At 46.8% G+C, this 27701-nt stretch overlaps 4 protein-coding genes and 9 non-coding genes across 13 annotated transcripts; 9 read left to right on the top strand and 4 right to left on the bottom strand.

The window, feature by feature from the left end:
- Positions 1-809: 809 nt before the first annotated feature.
- Positions 810-882, bottom strand: TRNAR-UCG (transfer RNA arginine (anticodon UCG)). Its single transcript has one exon. It is a non-coding gene; the product is annotated as a tRNA-Arg (tRNA).
- Positions 883-2548: 1666 nt separating this feature from the next.
- On the top strand, positions 2549-2619 carry TRNAG-GCC (transfer RNA glycine (anticodon GCC)). Its single transcript has one exon. It is a non-coding gene; the product is annotated as a tRNA-Gly (tRNA).
- Positions 2620-3011: 392 nt separating this feature from the next.
- On the top strand, positions 3012-3083 carry TRNAM-CAU (transfer RNA methionine (anticodon CAU)). Its single transcript has one exon. It is a non-coding gene; the product is annotated as a tRNA-Met (tRNA).
- Positions 3084-3484: 401 nt separating this feature from the next.
- Positions 3485-3566, top strand: TRNAS-UGA (transfer RNA serine (anticodon UGA)). Its single transcript has one exon. It is a non-coding gene; the product is annotated as a tRNA-Ser (tRNA).
- Positions 3567-4643: 1077 nt separating this feature from the next.
- On the top strand, positions 4644-4715 carry TRNAQ-UUG (transfer RNA glutamine (anticodon UUG)). The gene has a single exon. It is a non-coding gene; the product is annotated as a tRNA-Gln (tRNA).
- Positions 4716-5184: 469 nt separating this feature from the next.
- TRNAQ-UUG (transfer RNA glutamine (anticodon UUG)) lies at positions 5185-5256 on the top strand. Its single transcript has one exon. It is a non-coding gene; the product is annotated as a tRNA-Gln (tRNA).
- A 2146-nt stretch (positions 5257-7402) lies between these two features.
- Positions 7403-7484, top strand: TRNAS-GCU (transfer RNA serine (anticodon GCU)). The gene has a single exon. It is a non-coding gene; the product is annotated as a tRNA-Ser (tRNA).
- Positions 7485-10207: 2723 nt separating this feature from the next.
- On the bottom strand, positions 10208-10280 carry TRNAR-UCG (transfer RNA arginine (anticodon UCG)). Its single transcript has one exon. It is a non-coding gene; the product is annotated as a tRNA-Arg (tRNA).
- Positions 10281-11378: 1098 nt separating this feature from the next.
- Positions 11379-11450, bottom strand: TRNAM-CAU (transfer RNA methionine (anticodon CAU)). The gene has a single exon. It is a non-coding gene; the product is annotated as a tRNA-Met (tRNA).
- A 1193-nt stretch (positions 11451-12643) lies between these two features.
- LOC141568504 (histone H4) lies at positions 12644-13063 on the top strand. The gene has a single exon (XM_074318644.1). The coding sequence runs from the start codon at positions 12692-12694 to the stop codon at positions 13001-13003; it is 312 nt and encodes a 103-aa protein (XP_074174745.1). The 5' UTR covers positions 12644-12691; the 3' UTR covers positions 13004-13063.
- An 8688-nt stretch (positions 13064-21751) lies between these two features.
- Positions 21752-22716, bottom strand: LOC109435957 (histone H2B type 1-C/E/F/G/I). The gene has a single exon (XM_019714198.2). The coding sequence runs from the start codon at positions 22684-22686 to the stop codon at positions 22306-22308; it is 381 nt and encodes a 126-aa protein (XP_019569757.1). The 5' UTR covers positions 22687-22716; the 3' UTR covers positions 21752-22305.
- Positions 22717-22963: 247 nt separating this feature from the next.
- LOC141568503 (histone H2A type 1) lies at positions 22964-23561 on the top strand. Its single transcript, XM_074318643.1, has one exon. The coding sequence runs from the start codon at positions 23009-23011 to the stop codon at positions 23399-23401; it is 393 nt and encodes a 130-aa protein (XP_074174744.1). The 5' UTR covers positions 22964-23008; the 3' UTR covers positions 23402-23561.
- A 741-nt stretch (positions 23562-24302) lies between these two features.
- On the top strand, positions 24303-25490 carry LOC141568502 (histone H3.1). Its single transcript, XM_074318642.1, has one exon. It carries the CDS (start codon positions 24447-24449, stop codon positions 24855-24857), a length of 411 nt encoding a protein of 136 aa, XP_074174743.1. The 5' UTR covers positions 24303-24446; the 3' UTR covers positions 24858-25490.
- Positions 25491-27701: the final 2211 nt, after the last annotated feature.

Genomic DNA, 27701 nt, shown 5'->3' with positions numbered 1-27701 from the left:
CAGGTACTCTGTGCAGACTGGGAAGGTCACACACGGCATAGGAGGACTTCATCACGGGCATCTCTCTACCCTCTCAGCTCCCTTTCCCGCCACTCTGTCAGGGAGCCTGGGGCTCCTGAGGCAAGAAGGCGCTAAGGCTCTTGGCCTGAGTCTGCTGTTTCTCTGGGGATTGCACGTGGTGAGTTTCTAATACTACCATTTGTTGGAGGGAACTTTTGTCACACTTGCTGACCTTTTCCTGCCTTTCTCCACCAGTCTTTCCCGGGGTTCCCCCTGACAGCTCCACAGGACCCCATTATAACACTTGGAGGGCGGGTGGGTGGGAGCTAAGTCGTGAGAGGCCCTGGGTGAGGTGCTTGCACGGCCGTGGGGCGGGCGGGACGGACCTGGGAGACGTCGGCAGCCCGTAACGCGGGAGAACTGAGCTGCGCGTCCGCGTTCTCACTGTCCGGTGCGCGTGGGGCTCGCCGCGACTCCAGGCCCCGCCCCCGGACCCGAGCTTCGCTCTGCAGGCGGCGCTCAGACCAGGGGCCAGCCCGCCCGCCTGCGTTGCTAAGACGCGCGCGGGCGCTGCTGCGGAGCCGCCGACTGGCTTTTGAGCAGCGCTGCGGGGACAGAACCGGTGTGTGGTGGTATTATGGAGAAACGGATATAAACAGGTGCTGGCAGGGGCAAAAAGAAACAAAACAAAGGAACGGGTGTGTAGGAGAATGTTATGTTAAGGAGAAAAAGGAAACTTCTGATTTCTAACTTTAAATGCGATAAGAGAATGACTACCACGGCACGGTCCCTTGGAAAAGAAATTAGGCCAACCACGAAGGGATTCGAACCCTCAATCTTCTGATCCGAAGTCAGACGCCTTATCCATTAGGCCACGTGGTCCCACCGTGAAAGTACCACTGTTTGTGGGCAATTTGTTGAAAGAAGATACCCTGGGAGCTGTAAGTGATAACCTAGTGAAATTGTTGCTGTAAGCCAAGGTATGCCAAGCCTCAAAAATCTTATAGTCTGACTGGGGAAACAAGGTGGACCTAGCGGTCAAAAATACGTCAAATTACAATGGATATAACGACCCGGAGAGGGACGTGGTGCTCCAGCGACTGATAACAGAGTGCTTTATCTTTTGATGGGAATCAGGGAGAAAAGCCACAGCGAGGAAGGGACGCTCGCGCTGAGGGCTGACAGACGGAGGCGAAGACATAGCCGGGCTGCTTTATATACCCAGGGAACCTACCGCTGCGCGGCACGCTTCTCAGGTCAAGGTTGGAGGTCAGATACAAGAATTTACTTCTGTACCCTCCAGAAATGCCACTCAAAACAACTCAGACACATAAATTCAAATAGCACAAAAAGTTCGGGAGAGGAGATACCCCAAGTTTTGTGATCTAGAGTGATGGTTGACTTGTCAGACCTGAGAAAGCTGCCCCTTAAACAAGCAGTGTGGGAAGAGCAAAGAGGCCGTGAGATTACACCACAGACCTCGTCGTCAGAGCCCATGCCAGGCTCAGGAACTGTGAGCAGGAGCTGCACTTGCAAACTGCCTGTTAGGGGCTGAATTCTGTCGTCTCCACCCCCCACCCCTCACCCCCAGGACTCAGAATATGGCTGTACTTGGAGATAGGGCTTTCAAAGAGGTAAGTGAAGTGAAATGAGGTCATGTGGGTGGGCCCTGGTCCAAGATGACTGGTGTCCTAATAAAAAGAGATCAGGACACGAACACACAAAGACCCTGTGGAGACACAAGGAGAAGACAGCCATCCACACACCTGTTAAGAGGGTTGATCTCGGACTTCTAGCCTCCAGAAATGTGAGAAAATAAGTGTTGCCTGAGTCACCCAGTCTGTGGTACTGTTGTTATGGCATCCCTGGCAAACTGACACATTGCCCCTCCCCATCTTGGAAGAAGACGGGAAGTTTACCTACTTTCTTGAGAGAGCAAAGTATCAAATCTCTAACCTGGAGCAGAGATTCTCAAACGTTTCCCCTGGAGGGCTTGCAAAAGGATAACTTCCACTTGGTTTTCAGAGCTTCTTAGCTCAAAGAGGCTTATTTTGGGGGTGGCAAATTCTGTTCCCCTTCATCTGCTACCCTTCAAGAGTTACCAGTTTTCCTGGGTACCTCCCATGTGTACCTGTCGCGCACATGTTAATACACGTCTACTTATCTCTTGCTAATCTGTCTTTTGTCACAGGGGTCCCAACCAAGGTTTTAGAATGGGAAAGGGAAAATTATTTTTTCCTTCCCTACAACTTCTCTCCCAGAAAAGATGAGAGTTGCTCGGGGGATGAGATTGATGACAACTGAGTCCTTTCGGAATGCTCTGCTTTTAGGGAAATAGGGGATTTCAGGAACTCAAATGCCTTCCGTTCAAAATAATTTATTTTTTTGTATCAGTGGCTTATTTGGGACCCCTTCTGTATGATAAATGCATTGATCAAAGTGAAAGAGCTTTAAGAAAATCTTGAGGAAATAACATGCATTTTCATTGTTTAGCTTAGTGACATAAATATAGTTATATAAAGACAATTAAAGTACTCTCGAGCGTGAGGCATTGGTGGTTCAGTGGTAGAATTCTCGCCTGCCACGCGGGAGGCCCGGGTTCGATTCCCGGCCAATGCAGCTCTAGCATTTTTTTTCTCCCCAATTCCGGGGAAAAATATTCTCAGTGAAATGTCATAAAGAATACTTTAAAGTAACTCTGCTTCTGGTATCGGCGTGTGGCTGAAAAAGGCCAACATTAACCTTACTTTATGCAAGTTCACCTTTATAAATTATGCCAATTAGCATGCGTTTGGTTTTCCAAAAGCCTGAAACGTAATTCTGTTCAACCTCCAGCAAACTTCGATGTTTCGGAGGTGACTTCTAAGCCTCTAGTATTTGGAGGTGGAGCCAAATACAGACATCAGGGTGCTGTTCCTATTCTTAGAAGCACTTAGGGAATCACTTATTGTTAAGAAAGTGCCAGAATATGAAGTTGGAATATGACTCGAAATATCTTTACTCAATCGCCAAGCAGAGTGGCGCAGCGGAAGCGTGCTGGGCCCATAACCCAGAGGTCGATGGATCGAAACCATCCTCTGCTATGTGCGACTGCATTTTTGGTTTGAGCCTCAGATTTTAGGAAAGGGGATAGAATACAATTTATCACACTACCGGAGAGGGCCTGCCGACCAGTTCTGGAGGTGTGAGAATCCCCGAGGAAACTTGTTACAAATATCTTCCGTGAACGCTACTTGTCACACCTGGCAAGTCTTGTGACACAGCCTCTCAGATTTCGGGAGCAGCAAAACTGCTAGGGATCGGAAGGTGAATCGTGTCCGTCTGTGTTGCAATTTGCAGCACGTTCTCCAACATCTTGGTCCTGCGAAGCTTCATCGTTTTACCACGATGACAGGCACTCCCGAACATTTATTGAACCGAAAAGCCAGTTTGTGACAGGACAAATTTTCTTCCTCATGAGAATTTATCTAGGATCCTTAGTCGTGTAGTCGTGGCCGAGTGGTTAAGGCGATGGACTTGAAATCCATTGGGGTCTCCCCGCGCAGGTTCGAATCCTGCCGACTACGGGGTCTTGTTTTCCTTCCAGAACACCTACAGGACCAACTGGAAATTCAAGCGCACACAGAGAAACGACGCGAAACACACTCTTTTCCTCGTTACTATATTTCTGCATAAAATTGGAAGCAGGTAGTTCTTGTACTCTAGTGTAACAGTCGGTATAGGATGTTTTTGAAAATTGTTTTGGGAATTCTGAGACCCATGTAAAGTTGCTGGGGCTTTAATTCCTTTTGAACTATCTCCCTATCCGAAATCCAGCTCAGGTCTGACTTCCAAAACCTCTCCCCTGTCTCTAACTTCTTCCGCCTGATGCTCTTCCAAAAACGTGGGTACATCCAGGACCCCGCTATTTCAATTCCGAGCGTTATTGATGACTTGGAATCAATATCTCAAACAGAAATTTTCAGCCTTTCCTCCTCCTTATTCCACTTTTAAGGCCAGGTTGTAGAGATGAAGTACCAGAAAGAGAATTTGCAAAACTGCTCTCAGATAGATGTTGGCTAAATCTTATTTTTAAAAAACTGTTTTGCTCGCTAAAACTCTTTCTAGTACATACAAACACTGCATATGCAACTCAAGTAAGAGTAAATATAGCGAAAATTATATTTTATTGTACTTGCAATCGATCAGTTAGGAAATGCGGAGAAGCCAAAAGAAGGAAGTAAAAATATTGAAACAGGTAAAAGTTTTTCTTCATCCCCGAAATTACCAGGAAATTCCCATTTTATACTTAACTATTTTCTTGCGTTTTCTATGTTCATACGTATCATAAGACATTAAGCATTCACACGTTCCTCTGTAAACCCACAGGTAGAAAACCTTCACGGCCAAGTCAGGAATTCAGGAAATGCAGTTTTGATTTGGCAAGGAGCGCCGGTACTCAACCCTCCATGGGCCTGAGAAAAATTTCAAGCAAACGTGAGGTCTGTTCAGCTTGTCGCCCAGCGGAGCCATTGTGTTTCTTCCCCGGATTCAGGGAACGTGCGTCCACCTGGCGCGTCCAGGACAGAAATACCTGCAATGAAACGCACACGACACTCTTGTGTACGCGTTTGCAAAAGCATTTCAAAACGTACCATTTCGCGGGCCCCATGGTGTAATGGTTAGCACTCTGGACTTTGAATCCAGCGATCCGAGTTCAAATCTCGGTGGGACCTAGCACTATTATACGGTCTTTGTTTTCCTTTAAATCACCGTCCTCTCTGGAGGAGGCTGGGGACACCTGCGTACTTGCGCACCTGAACACCCATCTCATCCCACTGTCCTGCATAACAGCATCCCCACACCTCCTTATCTGCCCTCTCCTGTCCCTCCGCCTCCGTTGGACCAGAGTCCCTTCAGATTCTAGTAAATTAGATTTGCGCCTGGATGTATACGTATTCACCTTTCACATCCCGGACCTGAATTCTGTGTTCCGGTTCCATCAATTTCTAACACAAACTGGGTCCTGAGAAGTCCTTAGTGCGTGCGAGTCCGGATGGTCGTGTTTATCTTGGAGCCTTTACTGTCTGATACAGAAGATTTTTAAATTAATTGTTTTAAATTAAAGCTACAGTTCACAAAATATTAAAGAGAATGAGAAGTGCGGCAGTGAGTGTTCTTAGATGTCGCATGCCGCCCGCAGGTGGCCCCATGGTGTAATGGTTAGCACTCTGGACTTTGAATCCAGCGATCCGAGTTCAAATCTCGGTGGGACCTGTGTTTATTTTGGTGACCTCTTCACCAGTGCTTACCTCCAATCGCCATTGTATCCTACCTAGTCTGTGCGTACCAACTTTTCCCACTCCCGCTTTCTTCTCCCTAGGAGCAGCGTGAAATTCTTTACTGTTTTCTGGGACTTCTGAAAAGTATCCTATTTAAGTCACCTTTGTGTCCTTGTAGAATATTCACGCTTTTGACATCTACTCTAGTCTGGGTTCCCCAAATTAGTCAGATCATCTTAAGCATTTGAGTGTTCAGGGTCTTAACAGTTCATGTATCAGAGTTCCTCCCACAAAACTTTTGCCTGAAGCCCCTTCAAAATGCTTGGGCCTGAGGCAAGAATACACATAAGAACTGCAGGAGAAAGCTCCCCTTGGAAGGGCCCGAGGTTAGCACTCTGTATTCTGAATCCAGTAATTAGAGTCCAAGTCCCTCTGGGACCTCAGCAACATCTTGGTGATTTCCTCTCTGGGGTTCTCCTCAATCATTAGCTCACCTCAGTGGTGTACACGTCTGGCTGCAAGTGCTGCCAATTTCTTCCAAAATCAGCAACCAATTCAACAGCAAGCCACTGGCCACAAGAAAACTGTTTTGAATTTGAGCTCTGCTTCTCCCTTACATTTGATGCCCCCTTTTGCCCAGATGTTGGTGAGTATGATTCCTGGCCCCCATGATTAAGAGTTTATGTTTTACAGTTCCCAACTCAGACCCTTCCTTTCCTGGAGCCACTTAAAGTGTTCCATCAGTTTCCAAACACTAACAGTGCCCTGGAGAACCTCCTACCACACAGCGGTGCAGCTGTCGTGTACATCTTAGACTTAGAGCCTTTAGTCCACCCATTAGAGGCTCCGTGCAAACTCCTGAAGCTAATGTGTTGCCTGCATTATTTTGAAGATAAACCCAGCTGTTAGGAGCATACCCTTTCAGTGGAGACCCGACTTCAAGGGCCTCATGATGTGATGGTGAGGCTCTGGACTTCACATCTCAGAGGACTTGTCTCAGCTTTGGTGACCTTGCCTTTGAGTTTCCCCAAACCTAGGGTACAAGCTGGTTTGTACAGTTGGTCCCCTAGACTTGCACTCCTTCCCCCATCAACATTCAGTGCCGCGCTCTTCTCTCTGGCTGCTGAACTTTGCCAGCCCATGGGAGTCTTCTGTTGAACATAAACAATCTCACAGACACAGAAGCATCAGACATGGTCATGAAAAGAGACAGAAACAAACACCAACCAACCAAACAACAACACATTTCATACGCTTGTCTAAGAACAGACGATGAAAGATCACTGCAAATCACAAAAATACCAAACATCTTCTATCACCTAATACTAGGGACGACTAGTTTTACAGATTTAGCTTCAGTAGATTTTTTCCTTCTTCTAGATAAAATTTTTATTAAGGTACTGAATCACAGAATTATGCCCTCCCTTCCAGACAGCCTTCAACCCAGAACAAAGCCCAGTTTTCTTTAGCCCTCCCCAAAATCACGGAACATAAGACAGATGTTACAATAAAGACTTTTTTTTTGGACTTTTTTTTTATGTGGAGATATAATTGACATATAACATCGAGGAAGTTTCAGGTGTATGCATAATGATTTGATACATTTATATACTGCAATATAATGATCACAGTAGCATTAGCTAATACCTCCATTGCGTCACACAATTATTATTTCTTTTTTGTGATGAGAACATTTAAGATGTAGTCTCTTAGCAACTTTAAAGTATATAACACAGTATTGTTGATTATTATCAGTATGCTGTGCTCCAGATCGTATTCATCTTCTAACAGCAAGTTTTGTACCCATTGACCCGCATCTCCCCAGTTCCTCACTCCCCAGCCCCTTGTAACCACCATTCTACTCTCTGTTTCTGAGAGTTCGGCTTTTTTAGAGTCCACATTTCTCTTTGGAAGTGTATTTTGTCATTTTCATTCAGGTCCACATCCGTGTCCTGTCCCCTTCCTCCCCAGACTAATCTTTTTTTTTTTTCTTCCTTTATCAAAGCAAGAGGGCCATTCATACAAGCAGAGACATACTTCTCATTAATAAAAACATGCAATAAAATAATAACAATTACAAAACAGAATTTTGCTGTGTAAAGAAATAAAATATATTTGAAAAAAAAAGAAGCCCTATGGGTGACGAGGTGGCCGAGTGGTTAAGGCGATGGACTGCTAATCCATTGTGCTCTGCACGCGTGGGTTCGAATCCCACCCTCGTCGGGTATACCTATGCCTCACCGAGGGCGTCGTGTTTTAGCGCGAACGAGAGGTTGTTTTAGAGATCCGTGAACCATACCGGAAGTTAGGGTCCAAACAACTCTCATTACCAAATCCTGAGCAGCAGAGGTGCCCACCGCCCCGCCCCACCAAGATTCTCCCGGCCCTCCGTCCTCACTCCTGCCTCCTTCCCACTGTGTTGCTGCACGCAACGGGGGGGGAAGAGGGGGGAGTTTTCTCGAATCTACTGGATGTGTCTGTCCAGTGGTCCGTGTGGTTGCGGGCACCACAGGTGATGCTAATGCACCTGTTGGGTTGAGGACCACAGGACATACTCTTCTCTTTGCTCATTGTCCTACCTGCTCCCCTGTCTTGGCGGTTTTGGTCGAATATTCTTCACCTTTCAAATCCCAGGCAGCTTTCCAGGTCCAAGGTTCTCTTCCGTGACCCCTTATCACTCTCTACCCTCCTTCCCTCCCAAGCTCAGGTCTGACTCTAGCTTTGTCTCCTCCCAGGAGCAGGCACTGTCCACACCCTGTGCATTTGCTTATGGCATTCCTTCTGCCAGGACGGTGTCTGCTCCCTGCCGGCAAAATCCTTTTGCAAGACCCAGATCAATTGTCCCGTTCCCCTGAACCTGCCAATGAGAGCATTAGTCTCCTCTTCGAATTTCAGTTGAGTTAATTTAAATCGAAGATCCAAGCGCTCCAGCCTGTTTATTTCTCCCTTTTTTGATCTTCTGCCACGTGCATCTTAATTTTAGCACACATAAAAATCTCACCTGCCACCGGTTTTCACCTTATAGTAAACTATAGCAAGGGGCTGGGTAAACCGTGTAGAGTAACAAAATTTGAAGGGACGGTAGAGATTGTCTTTCTGAAACTTCCCTTCTATCACCTGTCTCTAGTTTACAGAAGAGGAAACTGAGGTAGAGACCCGACAAACCCAACCTTTCCTTATTAAGGTTCATGAGAACCAATTTCTTTTAAATCAAGTGGATGAGGTGATGAGGTCCTTCTAACATGTTCAATTTCGGCAAATGGGGTTGTAACTTTTGATACCTGGAGAATTCTTCTGAAGTACACTTGTTATAAGCCAGCACATCTCCCAATGCCTCAAGAGGATGGAGGCCTAAGAAGCCCAAATTTTGAAGCAATGTCTGTTTTTGAATTTTCTCTAACAATATAAGGTTTATATGGTATATATGGTTCAAAGATGCTTCACACACGTTAATCCATTTAATCTTGGAAATGAGAACTGGGGAGGCGGTGATCCAGATTGAAAGCCAAAGTGGAGTCCAGGAACTGGGTGATATGCTTTGTATATTTTGCATTTTCTCCAATAAAAAAATCAGAGATAATTCATGTTATGGACACCTGAGCAGTCTTACCCCTCCCACCACTCTGTTGCCACTTTACCTTCTCTTAGAATAAAGTTCTAGGGGTAGCACCCTTTTATAGCCTTGTCTCTCCAACTTTGCACACTGTACAGTCAACAGATATTTGTAAAATAAACACTTAAAGGCATACTGTGTGTATGTGGTGATGATGGCAGGGCGAGGGATTGAAACTTCACCCAGGCAGAATATTTGTCACTCATCCAGGGTGAGTGACTCCTGTGATTACACATCAAAGGATGATTTTAAATGTGCCAATCTCCCCAATGTAGAGAAGTAGATCCTGGGGTAATTTTGCCTCTGTCCCTCACCTCTTTCAAATTCAAAGTTTCTGTTTTTTCCTTAATTAAAAAGGAGAGAAGAAAAGAAGAATACATGAAGTAGAAGTGAGCTAAGCCTATTGGTTCTCTCTGTACAATTTAGCCTTTACAGATGACTGGAGGAAACCAGAGTCAGATGGGAGATCTAAGAAAGAGGCCAGGGAAAGGAAGAGGTAATCCTTCCCTTGTTTTAATTTTCATTGCTTTCCCCTACAAAACCACTCATGGCCTCCACATTTGAACCAGCATTCAGATCTGAAATTAAGCACCATCTGTTTCACATGAAGTCAACAGTTGACAATTACTTTTTCTTCATCCTAAATTATTATAAAATTCAGTTGTCTAGGCACAGAGATTGTGTTTTGGGACATTTTATGCAGCTATCTTCTCTGTTGCTGTTTGCATACACGCTATGTAAACACTTGCACTGTTTTGATGACCTTAGTATTTCAGTTCTGTCATCTAGGATTGAATGCAAGCTGTTTTCATCCTTTTGATGGCAACACAACCAAAGGAAGAAAGGAAGATGAAAAAAGGAAGGGAAGAGTGGAAACCAGTGGCAGCTAGGGCTTGGAAGGACACACGGACTCAGACTGGAAGCGAGATGCCAAGAAGAGAGTGTGGCCTCCAGCGAGGCAGCCGGAAGGAGAAGCAGCCGGTCTACCCGTGTGCTGGGACTCAGCAGCTGCAGAGAACTCAGTTGTCAGATCTGAATTCCCTTTTCCAAGTGGCTCAGAACAAGCCGAGTCTGTGAATATGAAACTCAGGCGCTCAAGGTCCAGATTTGGGGAGATCTCAAGCCCCCAAGTTATCGGACAGTCTTATTTCAGTTGACTTTCAGCCTCTCTCCAGCCCTGACACTTAGTTCTCCCAGGGCTTTTGAGAATGACATCTTTGAAACAGAGAGGGAAGAAAGAAAATAATTGGGAATACACAGGTGCCAGGTGATTTCCGACCCCTACATAAGATAGAGCAATTTTTATTGAAATACGCAGCAGCTAGAGTAAAATTAACCACGAAGGGATTCGAACCCTCAATCTTCTGATCCGAAGTCAGACGCCTTATCCATTAGGCCACGTGGTCCTCGATGAAACTCCTTTGCTGCAATACTTAGAAAGTACAATAGGCTATCAGTCAGGTCCTGAGTATGACAAGCTACGTAATAAGGAAAAGTCACTTAATGACACAAAGGCGAGGGCGCCCGCGCTTTTCATCATTGGAAAGATGGAAACTCTAGATTAAGTGGGTCATTTGGGGCCACGTAGTCGGGCCTGAGGAAGGGTAGGGACCGACATGGAGGGAAAAGTAATTTACGACTCCGGAGCAGAGAAATTGGAGTTTACCGCGCCTAAAATATGCCGAAGTATTGTGTATTATCTGCATCGAGGGATATTTTTTAATAAGAGTTTCATCCCTTTAATACTCACCCATTTTCACTATTTTCAGACTCTAGGTACTTGGTACCTCTGCCTGCACAACTGTCGTGGACACCGCGCTCGAAGCCTGTCTTACTAGCAGGCAACACCTGTACGCTTGTCCTCACCATCCTGCAAGGTACCTGCAATTTCCCCCTTCCCATGCTCTTCTGGTGCCTTCTCTGATTGTTACAATGTGACATCAGAGCACTTTTCACACTGTTTCTCTATCCGTTTGAAGAAGAGAATGCTTTTCTGGACGTTTAGAGAGTTCCAGGGCCATTACTATTATTTGAGGCTTCCACATATTAAGAGATTAAAGACAAAAACAAAACACTACAGCAGGATTACAAAAATTTTGACTGCTAATAGCTTTTACACTTATAGATGAATCTACACAAAAAAGTATTTCAATAAAATCGTTCTATGGACAAGATATTTATAGAATTTATAATGTCCTGTACAGTGCTTGTCCCAATACTGAGATCTAGATTTGAAGTGGTATTTTGGATGGCCTCTTTCATCCTTGTCAGTGCATCTCTGTGAATTCATGTACCTCGTTTGAAGATAACGTCAGCAATGTACACATAAGGCATTTCCTTAATTTTCTCAATTCCAAGCCTCTGGGAGCATTGGTTCTCCTGGTTTATTTATCTTGGCTTTTCTTGTTTTCTTCTAAGTGTGAAACCAAGCTACCAAACTTTAAGTAGCAGGGGAAAAAAAACAAAAAAGAGCAAAAAAAAAAACACCAACAAAATAGCACTGCTAGCAGAGGATGGTTTCGATCCATCGACCTCTGGGTTATGGGCCCAGCACGCTTCCGCTGCGCCACTCTGCTTTGTGCTGGCGAGCCCTTTCGAATAATTCTCTTAAGTATGTGCACTAGCGATTTACAGCATGTTTTAAAAATAGCTCGTGAGAGCTCGCCTTCATATTATTTATTTATTTGAATATCTTCATTACCACAACTTGCCAATTCTCTTTGGAATAATGTCGCTAGCAGAATCAAAGATTCAAAACTATGAGTAGAGAAGTAAACATTAACACACACTTAAGATACTGGGAGCAGAGGTGAGTGGCTAGATAATGAAATTAATTACAGGAAAGAAAAGACCCCGGGAGGGGACCCGGGCTTTCGTGGCGTGAGAATTCTGGGGACTCGCCTTCGGGAAGAACACCGTTTTGGTCAGGTTTCCCTGAGTGGGTGTGGGGAGGGTGGGTCCCACAGTTTTTAGACTGGGACGTGTGGGGAGGTCAGTTGGAAGGGCTTTGCCGCAGAAGTGCCGGGGGCGCGGAAAATGTGGGGCAGAGGGACCCGCGTTTCCACGAAGGTGAAGCCGAGGCTCCCTTGCGACCGTCTCCAAGCAGAAGATAATCAGTGAGTAATGTGTCAACGTGAAAGGGGCTATGTAATAATTCAGTGATCAACAGTGACCTCACGGAGACCACAACCCCCTAACGGGCAGGTCATGGTGGGTCGTCAGGCCCCAGGCCCATAACTTTTTAGTCAAAGGTTATCTTTGCCCTAAGCAAGCCCCGTCCACTGTCCTTGTACATCAAGGTTCACAGACCCTTGAAATACCAGAAGCCATCCTTTTTCAGGCCCCGGGTAACCACCCTCAAGGGAGGGAGCACATGGTCTTGTTAACTGTCCTGCACCTTGCTTTCGCCCACCTTCACGCCATCTTCCTTCCCTAATTCCAAATGCACAAAAGATACTGCCAAACTGTCATTCCCGGAAGCATCTGAGACCTTGCTGGTGGACAATGTCGTGAGTTTGGCTCAAATAAACTCTTATGAAAACTCTCTACGGGTTTTGAAGTTGTTACATGGACCCATGTATGCTTAGTTTTACCGAGTTAAAAAGTTCCGGAAATTCTCATCCGGGGACTCAGGACGTGGGGCGGGGGCGGGACCAGTCGTCCATGATGTCTTCTGGGGTTGGGCCTCAGAGGCGGGGCCTACGGCTGGAGGAAGTGCCTGCGTGTGTGCGGTGTTCAATTAGGTCCGCACTCTGCGCATATAAAGGAACTGCCACTGCTCTCTGAGTTAGTCGAGAGTGTGTTGGACATCGCAAGAATGTCTGGTCGCGGCAAGGGTGGCAAAGGCCTTGGAAAAGGCGGCGCTAAGCGTCACCGCAAGGTCCTGCGCGACAACATCCAGGGCATCACCAAGCCCGCCATCCGGCGCCTGGCCCGGCGCGGCGGCGTCAAGCGCATCTCCGGGCTCATCTACGAGGAGACCCGCGGGGTGCTGAAGGTGTTCCTGGAGAACGTGATCCGGGACGCCGTCACCTATACGGAGCACGCCAAGCGCAAGACGGTCACGGCCATGGACGTGGTCTACGCGCTCAAGCGCCAGGGCCGCACCCTGTACGGCTTCGGGGGCTGAGTCCGAACCCGCAAACTCGCTTTCTGCAGCAAAACCAAAGGCCCTTTTCAGGGCCGCCCACTGCCTTCCGGGAAGTGCTGTGCGCAGTTTTGCAGTTTTCTGCTTACTTTGTTGCGTCTGGGTTTAATTTTAGTATTTTAACAACAACTAAGTTCGGAAAGTATTATAGTTGTCTCATGATGCGCAGAGACAGGAGGTACGACACCTTCGAAGCATCGCGAGGAGAGGCTTGTGAGGGCTCAGGCAGGAGTTAGTACACTGGAGGAATCTCCGCCAGCTCCGGAGAAGGTAAAGCTATGGAACTTCCAACTTTGGGACCCCCATTCACCCCTTGTCCCTGTGAGCATCCACCACCGCCCGCGGTTCCCCAAGGAGGCAGTCCGCTGTGACGGGAAGCCCTGGAAGTGCCGCAGACCTCGTTAAAGCCCGGTTGGTCCATTAAACGGACAAACTACAATCGAAGGATGCAGCCGGTCTCTCACAGGAACCGAGGTCGGTTAGAAACTCGCTGCCAGTAAAACGCTGGGTGTTTATTGCTAACGTGTTTGCCCCCAAGCGATATCAGGAAAGATCGGCAGACTCTGCCCTCGTCCCCTGTCCGCCTCCCCAGGCACGGCGTTAGTGCCGTCACCCCCAAACCTGGGTCCTTGGGGTTAAGTGGCGCTAAGTGGGCCTTGCTGATTCCCGTTCTCAGGCTGGGCCCCTCCCTAAGCCCGAGGCCAAGCAGTTTGTAAGTTACCGCTCCCAGTAGTTACCAGACCCGGGAGCCATTGTCCTGACTCGGGCCTCTAACTTCCCCGGAGCCCGAGGGCCGTACTTGGCAGGTGTAAAGGAGGCGCTCCCTCCTGCGCGCCAGGCTCGCGGGGGGCTCTCGGCCACCTCCCCCCGCCCTCCGCCTGCCAGCTCCCCGCCCCGGACCGTCACCCATTTTCAGCAACAATCTGTTCTCCACCAAAGCCCCTTCTCGGGGCTCACACGTATTGTCGTAAAAGAGTTGGCATCTTTTGATTTGTTAGCCCTTTTAAGTCTCATTGAGAACGTGGCACTTAAATGCGCATTTTAGGTGCAGTTAAAGCTCTCGTGTTAGGCGTTGGAAGGTGGTTGTTGGGTGTCTGTTTTTGTTGCTTTGCGGCTGTCGTGTAGTGAGTGTACGCGCGCTTGGCCATTTTAAAGTTTCAGGTGGCAGCGAAGGAGCTCGCGTGGCTTGTCCACCACCCCGGGAACCTTCCTTGTCAGTCCTCGGGCCCTCCAAGTGGGAAATGGCTGTGTATGGTTCCCGAGTACTAAGAAGTCGGGTTAAACTGCCCGCGAGTTGGCAAGGGAGCCTCCCTTCCCGGCTTGTGTCCCCGCGCCCAAAATGGCGGAGGGTGAGGGACAAAGAGCCCGCTCCGGGAGGGGAGGGGACCGGGGACAAAGGCGGATTCGTGAGCAGACGTGTGGCTCCCGGCTGGAGCGCGCGCTGCTCGACCGTTGTACCAAAGGCCGCGGGGGGAACAGGCTGCACACGCGGGGAGAGCTGGCAAGTGTTCAGCCTACAGACGAGTGTATTTCTGACTACACGGAAAACCTAGGTAGGAGGATGTTACTTAATGAAGAAAACAGAAATGTCAGCTACACTTCACTATTAAGCAGACCTGATGGCAGTAACTGCGGTCTTTGCAATTATTTTTAACCTTTTAAACCGCAGTTTCTTTTGCACGAACCTAATATTAAGTATACACTATTAAAAAATAAAACTTTCATATCACAGTTAACTAAAAACAAATTCCTTAATATCAAATATTCAGTTCACATTTAAAAAATCCCTATTATGCCCCAAATGTCTTAGAATCACCTCTGAGCAAACCACATCAGTTATGTCTCAGGTCTTTATATGAAACAGTTTTTCTCTTTTCCGTCCCTCACCTGTTTTGTTTTGTTTTTGACACTCAGTTGCAGGAGAGCTGACCTACAGAATGTCCTGGTGAGTCTTACTGAGTGATGGGGTCATTTTACTTGACTTCTATGCCCTTCAAGGTAGAAGTGATTTCCATGGATACGATTGAAATTGCGTTAGTTTTCTTGTCAAGGAATAGGTTATAGATGGTGTTATGACCTGAAGGGAACCAAAATTTTGTCACCCTGAAGGGGCTTTTTTTTGGGGGGGATGTTGACTTTAAGCTGTTTATTAAGAAAAATGCTCAGAAAGGACTTTTGATACCCCCTCTCCTCCTTTTCTGCCCAAAAAAACCAGACAGGAAAACCTGCTTCTGCAAGGGAATCCTGGAATGTTCACCTTAGCTCAATTTGAGTTAAGGATGGTAAATAAGAGGGCCCCAGGCAGGACATGTTAGCTGGATACCCCATGTCCCATTGTTTCAGTTGCCCAGCAAGAATTTGCCTGCCGCATGTGTTTTGCTCTTCCTCAAATACCCGTGAACTGCCCATTCCCACTTCTGAAATCTAATACTCCATTCCGCCTTTCCTTTGTCCAAAAGTGTCATATATACCCAACCTTCCCTCATTGTCTTTTGAATTTTCATGCTAATGTGAATTCCCCATGTGCGTGTACTAAACATATGATTTTCTCCTGTGAATCTGTTAATTGGATTATTGGCCTAGTTGGAAGCACTTAGAAGGTGGGAGGAAAAGTATGCATTTTTTTTTAGTCCCCATAGTACACACTGTTGTACCATATCAGGGGCACGTGATGTCAGGCTTATCCAATTTGGGAATAATGGATCGATCACTGGCTTAGGGTGATCAGTTCCATTGTAAAGTCATATTTTTCCTCCTTGTGGCCAGCAAGTAATGTGTAGCGTCATATTTTGAGACTGAGACAATGGAGTAATTTTAAAGCTCATCTATTTTAAAGCTATACACTGTAGTGCTTAAGGTAGGACAAGAATCAGATGTTATTGAAGCCAAAACAGTGCTTTGAGGAGATAAAGTTGTGTGAGAATGTTAATTTAACGAACATAAAGCTGCATACATACCATGTACCAGGCACTGTTCCGTGTTCTGGGAACTGTACCAGTGGGTCTACGTGAGCAAGACAGTATTTTTAGGTGCACAGAGCTTATCTTTTATTGGGGGTACAAACCAAACAAGTGAAACGTCTAGTGTGTCAGATGGTGCTAAGTGCTACGAAGACCACGGACGCAGGGAAAGTCAGAGTGTGGAGGAAGGAGGTGATATTTTAAATGATATGGTCACGAAGGCTTTATTGATAAAGGAATGATTGGGGTGAAATTGAGAAAGTGAAATGCCATGAAGGAAGACCAAGAAGGAAAGCCTGAAGGCAGCAAGGAGTAACTGTGGCTCAGCCCGGGTGGGTGAGGGGGTGTGGCGGGAAAGGAGATAAGGTCTGGGACTCAAATGGAGGTGAGTAGTTCCTGTGTGGCCTTCTAGAACACAGCGCAACAGAACACAATGGGTTAGCTGCTTGGAGTGTCAGAGCCGAAGAACACAAGTCCTGTTGGAAGAGAAAGCTTAGTTTTATTTGTGACAAGCAAAGGAGGCAGGGGAGTAATTTCCAGAGCTCTTGTCTCCCTGCAGGGAGGCTTAGTTATCGCTTTTCTATGCTATTGGGTTAATTACATGTTGATTTCTTCTTGGCAGTTGGCTGAACTGACCTGGTTTCCCTTCTGGTCAAACTCATCCCTTAGGAAGGAGAGCATCTAGTAACAGCTGCCCAGACCTTGGGACCCTTGTCCTAACTGACAGATGTAACACCGACTTTTCATCTAAATGATGTGAGAGCCATTGTAGGGTTCTGAGCAGTGGATGGATGTGATCTGACTTGTATTTGAAATGATCTGTATGGATGCCTGGTGGAGAATAGACTGATGGGGCTGGGTGGGGGTAGGATCAGTTTGGATGCACTTTAGAGACAACAGACACTGGGACCCGTGTGTTACTGTTGGAGACGGTGAAAAATAGTTGGATTCTGTCTCTATTTTGAAGGTAGGGTTGGTTGTTTTTTCCTGAGCTCGAGAAAGTAGGATCTGAAAGAGAAAACGTGTGGATGACCCTAAGGATTTTAGTCACAGGAACTGGATGGAGATGCCAGTTGCTAACATGGAGAATATTCTGGAAGGAACAAGTTTTGGGGAGAGTCACAGGCATAGTTTTGGACATACAGAGTTTGAGATCCGTGTTTATATCTAAGAGGACGATGTGAAATAGGAGTTTGGATATATGACTGCAGTTTCAGGAAGGCATCTGGGCTGGAAACATACTTAGGAGTTGTCCGAGCAGAACTGCCCTGAGAGTGAAAAAGACATAAGACCAGCTAAGATCACTTATAAAAGGGGCTGGTAATGAAGAGAAGCAGCTTAGGAAGTGAGCCCCAGGTCAGATAACAAGAACTCTTTGCTCTGTGCTCACAACATGTGGATTCGTAACTTAGTTTTACAAGCGCTTCCTTCTGTAATTCTCCCTTTCTCCTGTGACTCAGAATAAGCAGAATAAATACTATGCTTATTTTACGGATGTGGGAAAACGCCTTCAGTAATGAGTATGTGATGAAATTGGGACTTTCACTCCAATAATGTGTTCATGTTATAGCCATAGGCACGTCACGTTGGGGACCCACTGACAGACACATCCCGCCCGAATGCACCCACCTTCCCCACATATTCACACACAACTCCAGGGAGCTCTCAGGCCTCCCCAAGCCTCTTCATGGAGCTCTGCTGCTTTTTCTCTTCCCTTGGGTTCACCGGCTCCCGATCTGAGAAGATGCACTTCAGGAACACGGACCTCTGTGTGCTTCTGTTCCCAGATTTCAGTTTGCCCCTTCAATTCTGGTCACCAAATGAGGATGAGAGTGACGTGTGCCATCCCTGAGCAGAGCCTTTCAGAGCCCTTGTGTGGCCTGACTATTCCTTCAGCCTGGTTCCCAGGATGAAGAGGACGGGTGGCAATAGAGCAGTAACTGACCGACAGTCAATAAACATACGCAGAGCATAAACCGTTACGGTAGTAAGTCCCTGGGACTTGGGGATGTCACAACACAAATAACATGAGTGTAGTGACATAGTGTTTAATCTCACCTCATTTCCGGGAATTGCTTTATTTAGAGAACATTAAATTGCCGTGTTGTCTGTCACATGTGGCTAACGCTCCCTGCTGTCACAGCTGTGCTAGTGTAGGGTAGATGTTGAGGAAAATTTGTCGTCATTGGTTGATGTGAGCTTTTGTCTATTAGCTTTTATCTGTTTCTGTATGTGAGATGATTTCTGTGCTGTGATCACGGGTTGAGTATATTCCCCCTTTGGTCTCATTCTCCCGAGCAGGGGAGACGTGAAATGAAGTTTTCTGTTTGGTCTCATTCTCTTGAGTAGGGGAGATATGAGGTGATGTTTGTTGTTCTGTCTGTGCTGTGAGGTGATGGTTAGCTTAGGGTTAAAGAAATTCTTGATTGAGTGTTAAGAGAATTCCCTTTGTTCAGTTTCGCCCACGTCAGCAGATGAAGTAAAGAAGTAGCTAAGTTATATCAGGACGATGTGACAGCAGGTTGCCAGGCTTTGGAAGACCCTGGACTGATGGTCCCAAGCAAGAACAGTATATATTGCTTATCTGGATGAATTTGCCCTTCGGCCAGATGGGTAACATTCATATCAGTAACTGCCGGACCCTCCCGGAACTGGCCGTTCCCGGAGGGGGAGGCAGGAACAAAAACATGGCTCTAAGGTACATCTGAGAAACTATAGAAGACAGACCTCAGTTGGCAGTGTGATATTAATTATTATTTCATCATTTGGTCATTTGTCATTGGTGATTTCTCATCATTCTAACATTGTGAAGACTTCCAACAACGTAGCTTATAACACCGGGGGATGTCCTCACTTCCAGCCGCGAACTTGTTAGCATCTAGAAAACTTGTGTGTAGCTTGCAGCTTACAACATCAGAAGACGTCCTAACTTCTAACAACAACAACAACATTCTTCAGATTGTTAACACCTTGAAAACTTATATGCAGCTTGCAGCTTATAGCATCAGAAGACGCCTTGGCTTCTAGCAACAACAACAACAGCAACGCCGACAGCAGCAGCATCTTGGGAACTAACAGGCAGCGCTGTGGGAAACACCTGAGTTTCTCCCAGCTACAGACCTGGCAAGGTTTTGATTGATGACTTTTCCAGTACTGTTCACCCCCAGTTTGGCGAGCTTTTGACATCTACTGTAATAGTTACTATCCTAGAGAGCCTATTACTGCTTTTGGATACTCCTTGCTGATGCTATTTGTCTTTAGCCAAGTGATTTTGATCAATAGTAAACATATGTTGGGATCTCTTAAACTTATGTGTATGTGTACTCCTTTGATGTGACATTGGTATCAATGTGTATAGTTTTGTCTTAACCATCTTTACTTTCTGTCATTAGCACATTCTATTAATTGCCTGTGTCTTTTGCTATTGCATATTGCTAAATAAATTGATTAGATATTACTAAATAAGTTCATCAGCCCCACTCTAGCGTGTGTTCCCCTCCTCCTTCTTGTCTCCGCTCGTCATTACAGCTAGAATGTGTGATTATGCCTAATGATGTCACATTCGTCTATCTGTCCTCCTTGGTTGAGGTTTGCTTTGTTGGCTGCCAAAAAAACAACAACAAAAAACAAAACCGCCCAAAAAACTACAGGATGCTTTGCTGGAATATAAAATATTAACACAATTTTTATTGTGTGAATTAGTTCATAACCACTCTGTTAAAAGTATTAATAAATATGTGGACTGCTTAGAATAGAACATAAATACTTAAGACATGGAAGTGAGAAATAGATACAATTTTAAAGGAAATAGGAAATCTGCTTTAACCCTGCCCCTCCTCTGATTAGCTGAGCAGACTGAGACACACATTTTAATTTTGAAGTGCAGCGATTTGAACAAATCAGTGATCTCAAGTGCTCATCCACAGACAGTGTTAGTCTGTGTTCAAGTTTCCTCTATTCTGTGGAAAAATGGGAAAAATAAGGTCAGTGTAGTACATTTTCCATAATATTAAAAATGAATTCAATGTATTTGGTATAAAGGATCAAATTTATTTGGGATAAAGATTTCTTATTTTGAGTTTATCCTTATTACCTTTGAGGTGATGAAAGGATAGTTTTTATGAAATAAGATCGATGGTAACCCCACAGCAGTCTTTAGGGTGGCTCTGGCTTTTCCTAGTTTGGGGATTGTGGACAACAATTTCTTGATTCCCTTTGAACTTCCAAAGTGTAGCTACTTTTCTGGAGATGATTCTTCATTCTGGCCAGATGCTACCGCGAGGTCAGGCATAGGCGGCAGGAACACAACACACCGAGCAGCTCCTGTGTGAGTTTCCAGGGTCCCTTCCTCATGGCAACACAGTTGACTATTAAGTGGGGTTCTAGTGCAGCCTGAGAAGGTCCCTGGACAATGGGCCACATGCTGCTTGAACTGGCAAAGGCAGGGACGTCTTCCAGCATTGACTGTCCTTGGAACAGTTCAGGGGAAAGAGATGACGCTAAAGAGGGGTGTAGACTCTTAGAAGGGGGTTGACTGACAAGGAACCCTAATTGGTGTCAGTTGTTAGGCTTTGAGGCCCCTGCCTTGCTCAAGGCCTCAGGACTCTGAGATGCCGGTGTTCTGACATCAGCCAGAGGGTGTAGCCACACGAGGATTGTGGAGGACCTTCTCTATGCGGACACCGTCCTAAGTGCCTTCTTTATCTGTGTTCATGTACTGATCACCCCAGCAATGTCATGTACCATGTTTCCCCGAAAATAAGACCTAACAAGAAAAATAAGCCCTAGCATGATTTTTCAGGGTGACTTTCCCTGAATGTAAGCCCTAATGCGTCTTTTGGAGCAAAAATTAATATAAGACCCGGTCTTATTTTCAGGAAAACACGGTAGTTACTCATTATTATTGCCACTTTAGAGGTAAGGTCATCTCACAGATGATTTAAGTAATTTGCCCCAACTCAGCATTCAAATCACCCTGGGATCCTCCCTTAAGCCATGCTTTTGTTTCTTTGTATAAATACATTGTTTTAAAAATGTACTTAAAATTAGCTTTGGAGAGCAAGAAATAAACACCTTAATTATATGTGGACTTTAGGGAATTTCCTTCACAAGCTCCACTACAAACTAGTTACTCCTTTAATGTTCACAGAAATCGGAATGTACGCATTTGAAGGTAAAGATGTATACCTCTGGTTTATACTGCCGACGACGTTGAAGGTAGACATATACCTCAGGTTTATACTGCCAACGACATGGCTTTCCCCTTCACATCACAGTGCTCAGAAAAGTTCAACTTGCTGCCGGGGGGGTCCTTACATTCCACATCTCACTACATATATATGTATTTTTAAAAATAAACTTTGGATGGTGTGAGGACTTTGCTGAGACTCAAAGAACATGTGTATCTCCTGGCCAGCTTTACTTTTATAAAATGCTCTATTTTCCCTTTGAGCCTGTTTCCCCATTCCTCTGATTACAACTGGCTTCTTTCTTGAGAAACAAATCTAACAATGTGGAAACAGCCCTTAGAGATAGACAGATGGGAATTCACATCTGTTTTATTTACGTGTGTAAGGGCTACTCAACCTTAATCCTCAGGTCATTCACCAGAGGAGATTCCCACAGGTGACAGGATAAAATCAGTGACATGCTGAGGAGTGACATTACAAGTTAAGTCCTTGTAACCCTTCTCTCTTCAAGTCCCAGGAAATGAAAAACTCTGGACAGGGTCATTCTAGGACTTGACACCAGGGAGGGATGAAGCCAGATCGATTATCACCTAACCACTTGGGAATCATGGGGTTGAAGATTTTACACAATGGAGACTTTCTCTGGCTTTCTCCACCCCCAGGCTAGCCTGCAGCACGTAGTTTCTAATACCCTTGGACAAAGGCAGATTAAAAAACTACTGGATGAAAAAGAATTTCAGAACTTGCCGAGATAATACTTAGCTCCATGAAAACAGCCTGGATGTGTTCCGTGAGGAACGGTGTAGACATGAGCTTTGATGAGAAAATGAAACTGAAGACAGGCAATTTACAAAGCATTGAAACGGTTCTACATGAGATCGAACCAAAATCTAGGTTACCTTTCCTTTAATAACTTATCGAGTAGCTTAACAAAAAACATAGCTGCAGATTGGCTCGTTGGTGGTTTATAAAGTATGGGGGAGGAACGGGAGAAGTGTGTCCTGAGATTTCAACTAGTTATTACACGGGCTGCTCTAACCCAGTTTCCAGTCTGGAGAGTTACAGATCTTTAAGACAATGTGGGTGGCTCTGAAAAGAGCCTTTGGGGTGGGAGACAAGCCGCTTACGTGCGAGTTTACTTGGAGCTGGTGTACTTGGTGACGGCCTTGGTGCCCTCGGACACGGCGTGCTTGGCCAGCTCCCCGGGCAGCAGCAGGCGCACGGCCGTCTGGATCTCCCGGGACGTGATGGTCGAGCGCTTGTTGTAATGCGCCAGGCGCGACGCCTCGCCCGCGATGCGCTCGAAGATGTCGTTGACGAACGAGTTCATGATGCCCATGGCCTTGGACGAGATGCCCGTGTCCGGGTGCACCTGCTTCAGCACCTTGTACACGTACACCGAGTAGCTCTCCTTGCGGCTGCGCTTGCGCTTCTTGCCGTCCTTCTTCTGCGCCTTGGTCACCGCCTTCTTGGAGCCCTTCTTCGGAGCGGGGGCGGACTTGGCTGGTTCGGGCATGGTGGGAACAAGCACGAAAAAAACGGAAGAAACAGCAAGAGAAATGTGTGAGCTGGGCACGCCTTGTCCCTTTTATATAGAACATCGCATGCAAATAACATGATAAATAAAGTCTTGTGTTTGATTGGTGGTTATTCAGAATAACGTCAAAACATTAGCTCTGTCCAATCAGAATGCAGGAATCCCAAATTTGCATTTGCACTGGTTAAGCTGAAGCTGCAATTTCAACCAATGGCACACCCTCTTCTTCTCGACCCGAAAGGTTTATAAAAAGTGCAACCCCTGCACTTTAGCTACTCCCAGTGAACTTTCTAAGCTCGAAATGTCTGGACGCGGGAAACAAGGCGGCAAGGCGCGCGCCAAGGCCAAGACGCGCTCGTCGCGGGCCGGCCTGCAGTTCCCCGTGGGCCGCGTGCACCGGCTGCTCCGCAAGGGCAACTACGCCGAGCGGGTCGGGGCCGGCGCGCCCGTGTACCTGGCGGCCGTGCTGGAGTACCTGACGGCGGAGATCCTGGAGCTGGCGGGCAACGCGGCCCGCGACAACAAGAAGACGCGCATCATCCCGCGCCACCTGCAGCTGGCCATCCGCAACGACGAAGAGCTCAACAAGCTGCTGGGCAAGGTCACCATCGCGCAGGGCGGCGTCCTGCCCAACATCCAGGCCGTGCTGCTGCCCAAGAAGACCGAGAGCCACCACAAGGCCAAGGGCAAGTAGAAGCGCCCTTATTTTGTGGCACCTCCAGTATGTCCACTTCAAACCAAAGGCTCTTTTCAGAGCCACCCACTTTTTCAGGAAGAGCAAATCACTCGTGTACGTGTTCTATCGTTAAGTTACAGTCTCTGTTACTGGTCCCCACAGCCCAATTTACTGCTGATTACTGTTGACTCTTCCTCCGCTGCCGTCCTGGAATGTGACCCTGGGACAAGTGATTTAGGAACATCCCTCATCCGAGGGGTTTAGTAATTGGAAGGGACCAGTTAAGAGAATTTTACCAAACCTAATGCTTAAGATAGAAGGGTTGACTGCAGTGTTAGTGTTGAGCATTAATTTTCTCTAATGATGGAAACAAAGGAGGGAACTTGGGCTTTTCTTTAGCAATTATGCGCTGGGGGAAGGGTGTGAGTGGTGGTGGCAGCCTGAAATGTCAAGATTCGCTGAAAACATACGTTGTCACATTGGAAGTCACCGTGGGCGTTTCAGTTTCTGAAGTAAAGCTGATTGTATTTGGGGACCCTTAGGGAAGTGTTGACATTGTTGCAGCTTGCCCGTCATCCCCCTGCCCGAGCTTGACCTGTAATTTCCCAGGTAGCCCACCTAGGAACGCTGCCACGTGGATCAAAGATTTCAATGGGTAGGAAGTGGCAATGGGGCGACTCGCGGTTCAGTCAATAAAATAGTTATCTGTGGAAAAAAATACAAGTAAATCTCAGCGTAGTCCTTGGGATCTTAGGCCCCTTACACAGAATTCCTGGGTGAATTTGCATCTTTCCACAATCCCCAAGTAATTCCCTATTTACAATGTGAAATGCACAGAACTGGATCATTAGAAAATTTGGATTACAGACGGCTAACGGATGAAATGTGGAACAGTTCATCTGGATTTACTAATCACTAACCACCTCCTTGAATCGTCAGCCAATGGTTTTTTTGCGCGGGACTTTTCAAAAACCGTACGTCCAATCAGAACGTTTCTGAGGGTATATAATGACTATCTCTTACCCCTTTCATCAGCTTTTTATTTTGCTTCACTGTTTGCGGAATGGCACGTACCAAGCAGACGGCGCGCAAGTCCACCGGCGGGAAGGCCCCGCGCAAGCAGCTGGCCACCAAGGCGGCCCGCAAGAGCGCGCCGGCCACCGGCGGCGTCAAGAAGCCGCACCGCTACCGGCCGGGCACGGTGGCGCTGCGCGAGATCCGGCGCTACCAGAAGTCCACGGAGCTGCTGATCCGCAAGCTGCCCTTCCAGCGGCTGGTGCGCGAGATCGCGCAGGACTTCAAGACGGACCTGCGCTTCCAGAGCTCGGCCGTGATGGCGCTGCAGGAGGCTTGCGAGGCGTACCTGGTGGGGCTGTTCGAGGACACCAACCTGTGCGCCATCCACGCCAAGCGAGTCACCATCATGCCGAAGGACATCCAGCTGGCGCGCCGCATCCGTGGGGAGCGGGCGTAAGCTGTCTCAGCGCTGATAGCTACAGACCAAAAGGCTCTTTTCAGAGCCACCTACACTTTCAATCGGAAGAGCTGTGAGCAAATTCTTGGTATCCACCCCCAATGGGACAGGCTAGCGGCGTAAGCACCCGTTTCGCCTGCCTGGGAATGTCACTCGGCGCCTCACTTTCCCTGTCCACCTGAGGACATCCATCCCAAGCCCTAATTATTAGTGCCCAGGCAGGAACGACCCTGCTGCTCCTGAGGCACTGCGTATGTCCCCATCCAGAGTGACAAACGGATCGGACCACTAAGGTAGCACTCGGACTGCACATATAATACTGAATAACCCCTTATTTGCGGAAACTCCTCAGGAACCATTGAGACACGCCCCACACTTCAAAAAGGGGTGTCTCGAACCGCCCTCCGGCAACCCAGGATCCGCTTCTGTCAGCTTTGGCAGACAGCGGCGGTGGAGCCCCCAGCCTGCGGGCGTTGGGAGGGGAGCTGTCGGTAAACACTGGAGGCCCTTCAGCAGCGCAGGAATGGAGTAAATAGTGAAAGCCAAGTCCTGGAAGGAACCAAACAGCCAGGCTTTCCCTACTGGTTTTGGTCAACTCAATTTCCTCTAAGGCGCTCCGGTTTTTTTTCCCCTGAAAAGAATTATTTAGCCAATTGTGTGTACAAATTTTCGGTTTAATGCATCTTGAAATTTAGTTTGAAATCGTTTGATTTGTGACAGATGGAGATTTGTTTCCGTAAGTTACTGGGTAAACTGGTTTGACTTGTTAACTGGGAGTGAATGAAACTGCTAGATTTAGTTTTTCGCCTGACCTGTGCGCTGTCTCTTAAACGGCCTGGCTGGCAGTTTTGTACACTGAGTAGGTTGGTTAGAAGCCAAAGTTGCCCTAAGATAGGAGCTTTGCAGGGTAGCAGGAAATGGGATGGAAGGACGATTTTTGGGTGGTTGAGGAGTGCTTGGTTTTGGCAAAAGGCTGAGTTGTTTCCTTTGTGTTTTAGGTACTTCAGAAGGGGCAGTGATCCGGTGTGAACAGGGGGTTATATGGGCACACAAATTATGACAGGTGAGGTCCTTCACCCACAAAAGATTGAATTTGGGGTGTGTTTTCTGTTTACCCCTCCTAAAGCTTCGTTAACATGTGTTTGGGCACCGAGAAGCTACTGTAATGGTGACATCTGTGTTGCTTTTTTATGTTGGAAACCTCAATGTGCTCAATTTCCATCTCGGTGCAGTTAAACGTGAGGCAGTCTTGGCTTTCCTGTGAAATGTTTGTCCTTTCTACAGAGAATAACGGGCATAGTTGATAATAAGGATTTCTAATGGCTTTTTGGGGGCAGAACCGAAGGCCCGGCCCTGCCCTGGAGGCTTCCACAGCCTGGGCACAGGTAGTGTGTTTTCCACCTGCAGTGAGAGCATCACTGAGCTGGTTACAAGTGTAGGGTCTGAGACCCCACCCGGATTACTCAGTCCGTTCCAAGTTCCAACATTGTTCCAAGTTCCCATCAGGTGAGTCTCATGAACTCCAGCGTAAGAAGCCTTATTTTCTAAATTGGTGTTTTTGGTCTTATCAGGAAAAGCTCTCACCAGGAATAAGTGTTTGCAAATTGTATGTTTATTCATGTCACAGAAATGAGTGTTCTTAAAGCAATTCCCCGTGATAAGGAGAACCTAAGACAGTTTGATTTCATTACTGTTCAGTGGTCTCAAGGTTGACTGCCCATCACAACAGTCAATGAATGAGTTGAGAGATTCACCGAGATAAAAGACAGGACCCAGGCAGGCAGGATTGTAGCTTGTATGCCAGAGGGTAGCCCTTGGCATGTATATTAAGCCAGTAGGGTGTCACTAGACTCCAGACTCAGGTTGACCTCACAGAAGGCTTGAGTCTGACCACGCGGACCTTCTCCACATCTCACTGCATTGTCCTGAGTGCCCAAGCCCTGTGACAACTGCACACAGTTCCATTTGGACTCCAGTGGTGTCAAGCACTGATCACCTACCTCAAAATGAAAATTTGATTCCGGCTAGAATTGTATGGTTTTATTTTCTTCCCCACTGATGCAAGTTTAGCCAGTATTTACAACTCATGTGTGTTATACTAGGAAACTCCAGTTTGCTACTGAAGACTTTACAACTCACCAATTCCCCTTTCGTTTTATTGTTTTCAGGCATGAGCTGTGGCAGGGACTGCCACAGTTGTCCCCTGAAATTCATTGTTTCTTATTTAGTAATTAAACTCCACAAGCTTCCTTTGCAGCAAGGCATCTTGGGCCACAAGGTGGAAGGGGCATATTAAGAATGACAACTAGAATGACAGATGGGAGATTCCCTTAATGCAATGGTACCTTCCCCAGCTGCTCCCCTCTGCCTCTCCCCTCTCCATCTCCCTTCCTGCCGGTGAATTTCTCTGCTGAGGGTGGTTTTGAGAACCAGAGATTATGAGCAAAGGGGGCCCAGCAGATGGGAGGAGGCTGTGTACTAGATGTTGCATGTCTTACAGAGCGAGCATGTGTTAACCTCCAGATAACTTGTTGGCTAACGATAGTCTCTAAGTACAAATGTGAACTCCACACATTGTGATTCTTCTCTCTCGCTGCCTCCTCTTCCCTTGCCAGCTGTCTTCACCTTCCTTCCAGAGTTGCTAGCAGGGAACTTGAAAATGTAAGGTTCAGTCAATTCAGCTATTGGCAATGCTCAGGTGATCTTTAGACTGATGCTCTCCCTCCTGTTTGATCTCTGTTTTAATATCCACTTTAGATGAGCCCTATGAAAACAAGGACTGTTTCTATTCTGCTCACTGCTTTCCCTAGGACCTGTCACTTTCGGAAACTTAACACTCTCTTG

The sequence above is a fragment of the Rhinolophus sinicus genome, linkage group LG14 (assembly GCF_036562045.2).
Source record: "Rhinolophus sinicus isolate RSC01 linkage group LG14, ASM3656204v1, whole genome shotgun sequence".
NCBI classification, from domain to species: domain Eukaryota; kingdom Metazoa; phylum Chordata; class Mammalia; order Chiroptera; family Rhinolophidae; genus Rhinolophus; species Rhinolophus sinicus.
The sequence above is the reverse complement of the archived record's forward strand: the minus strand, read 5'-3'. Positions and strand labels throughout refer to the sequence as shown.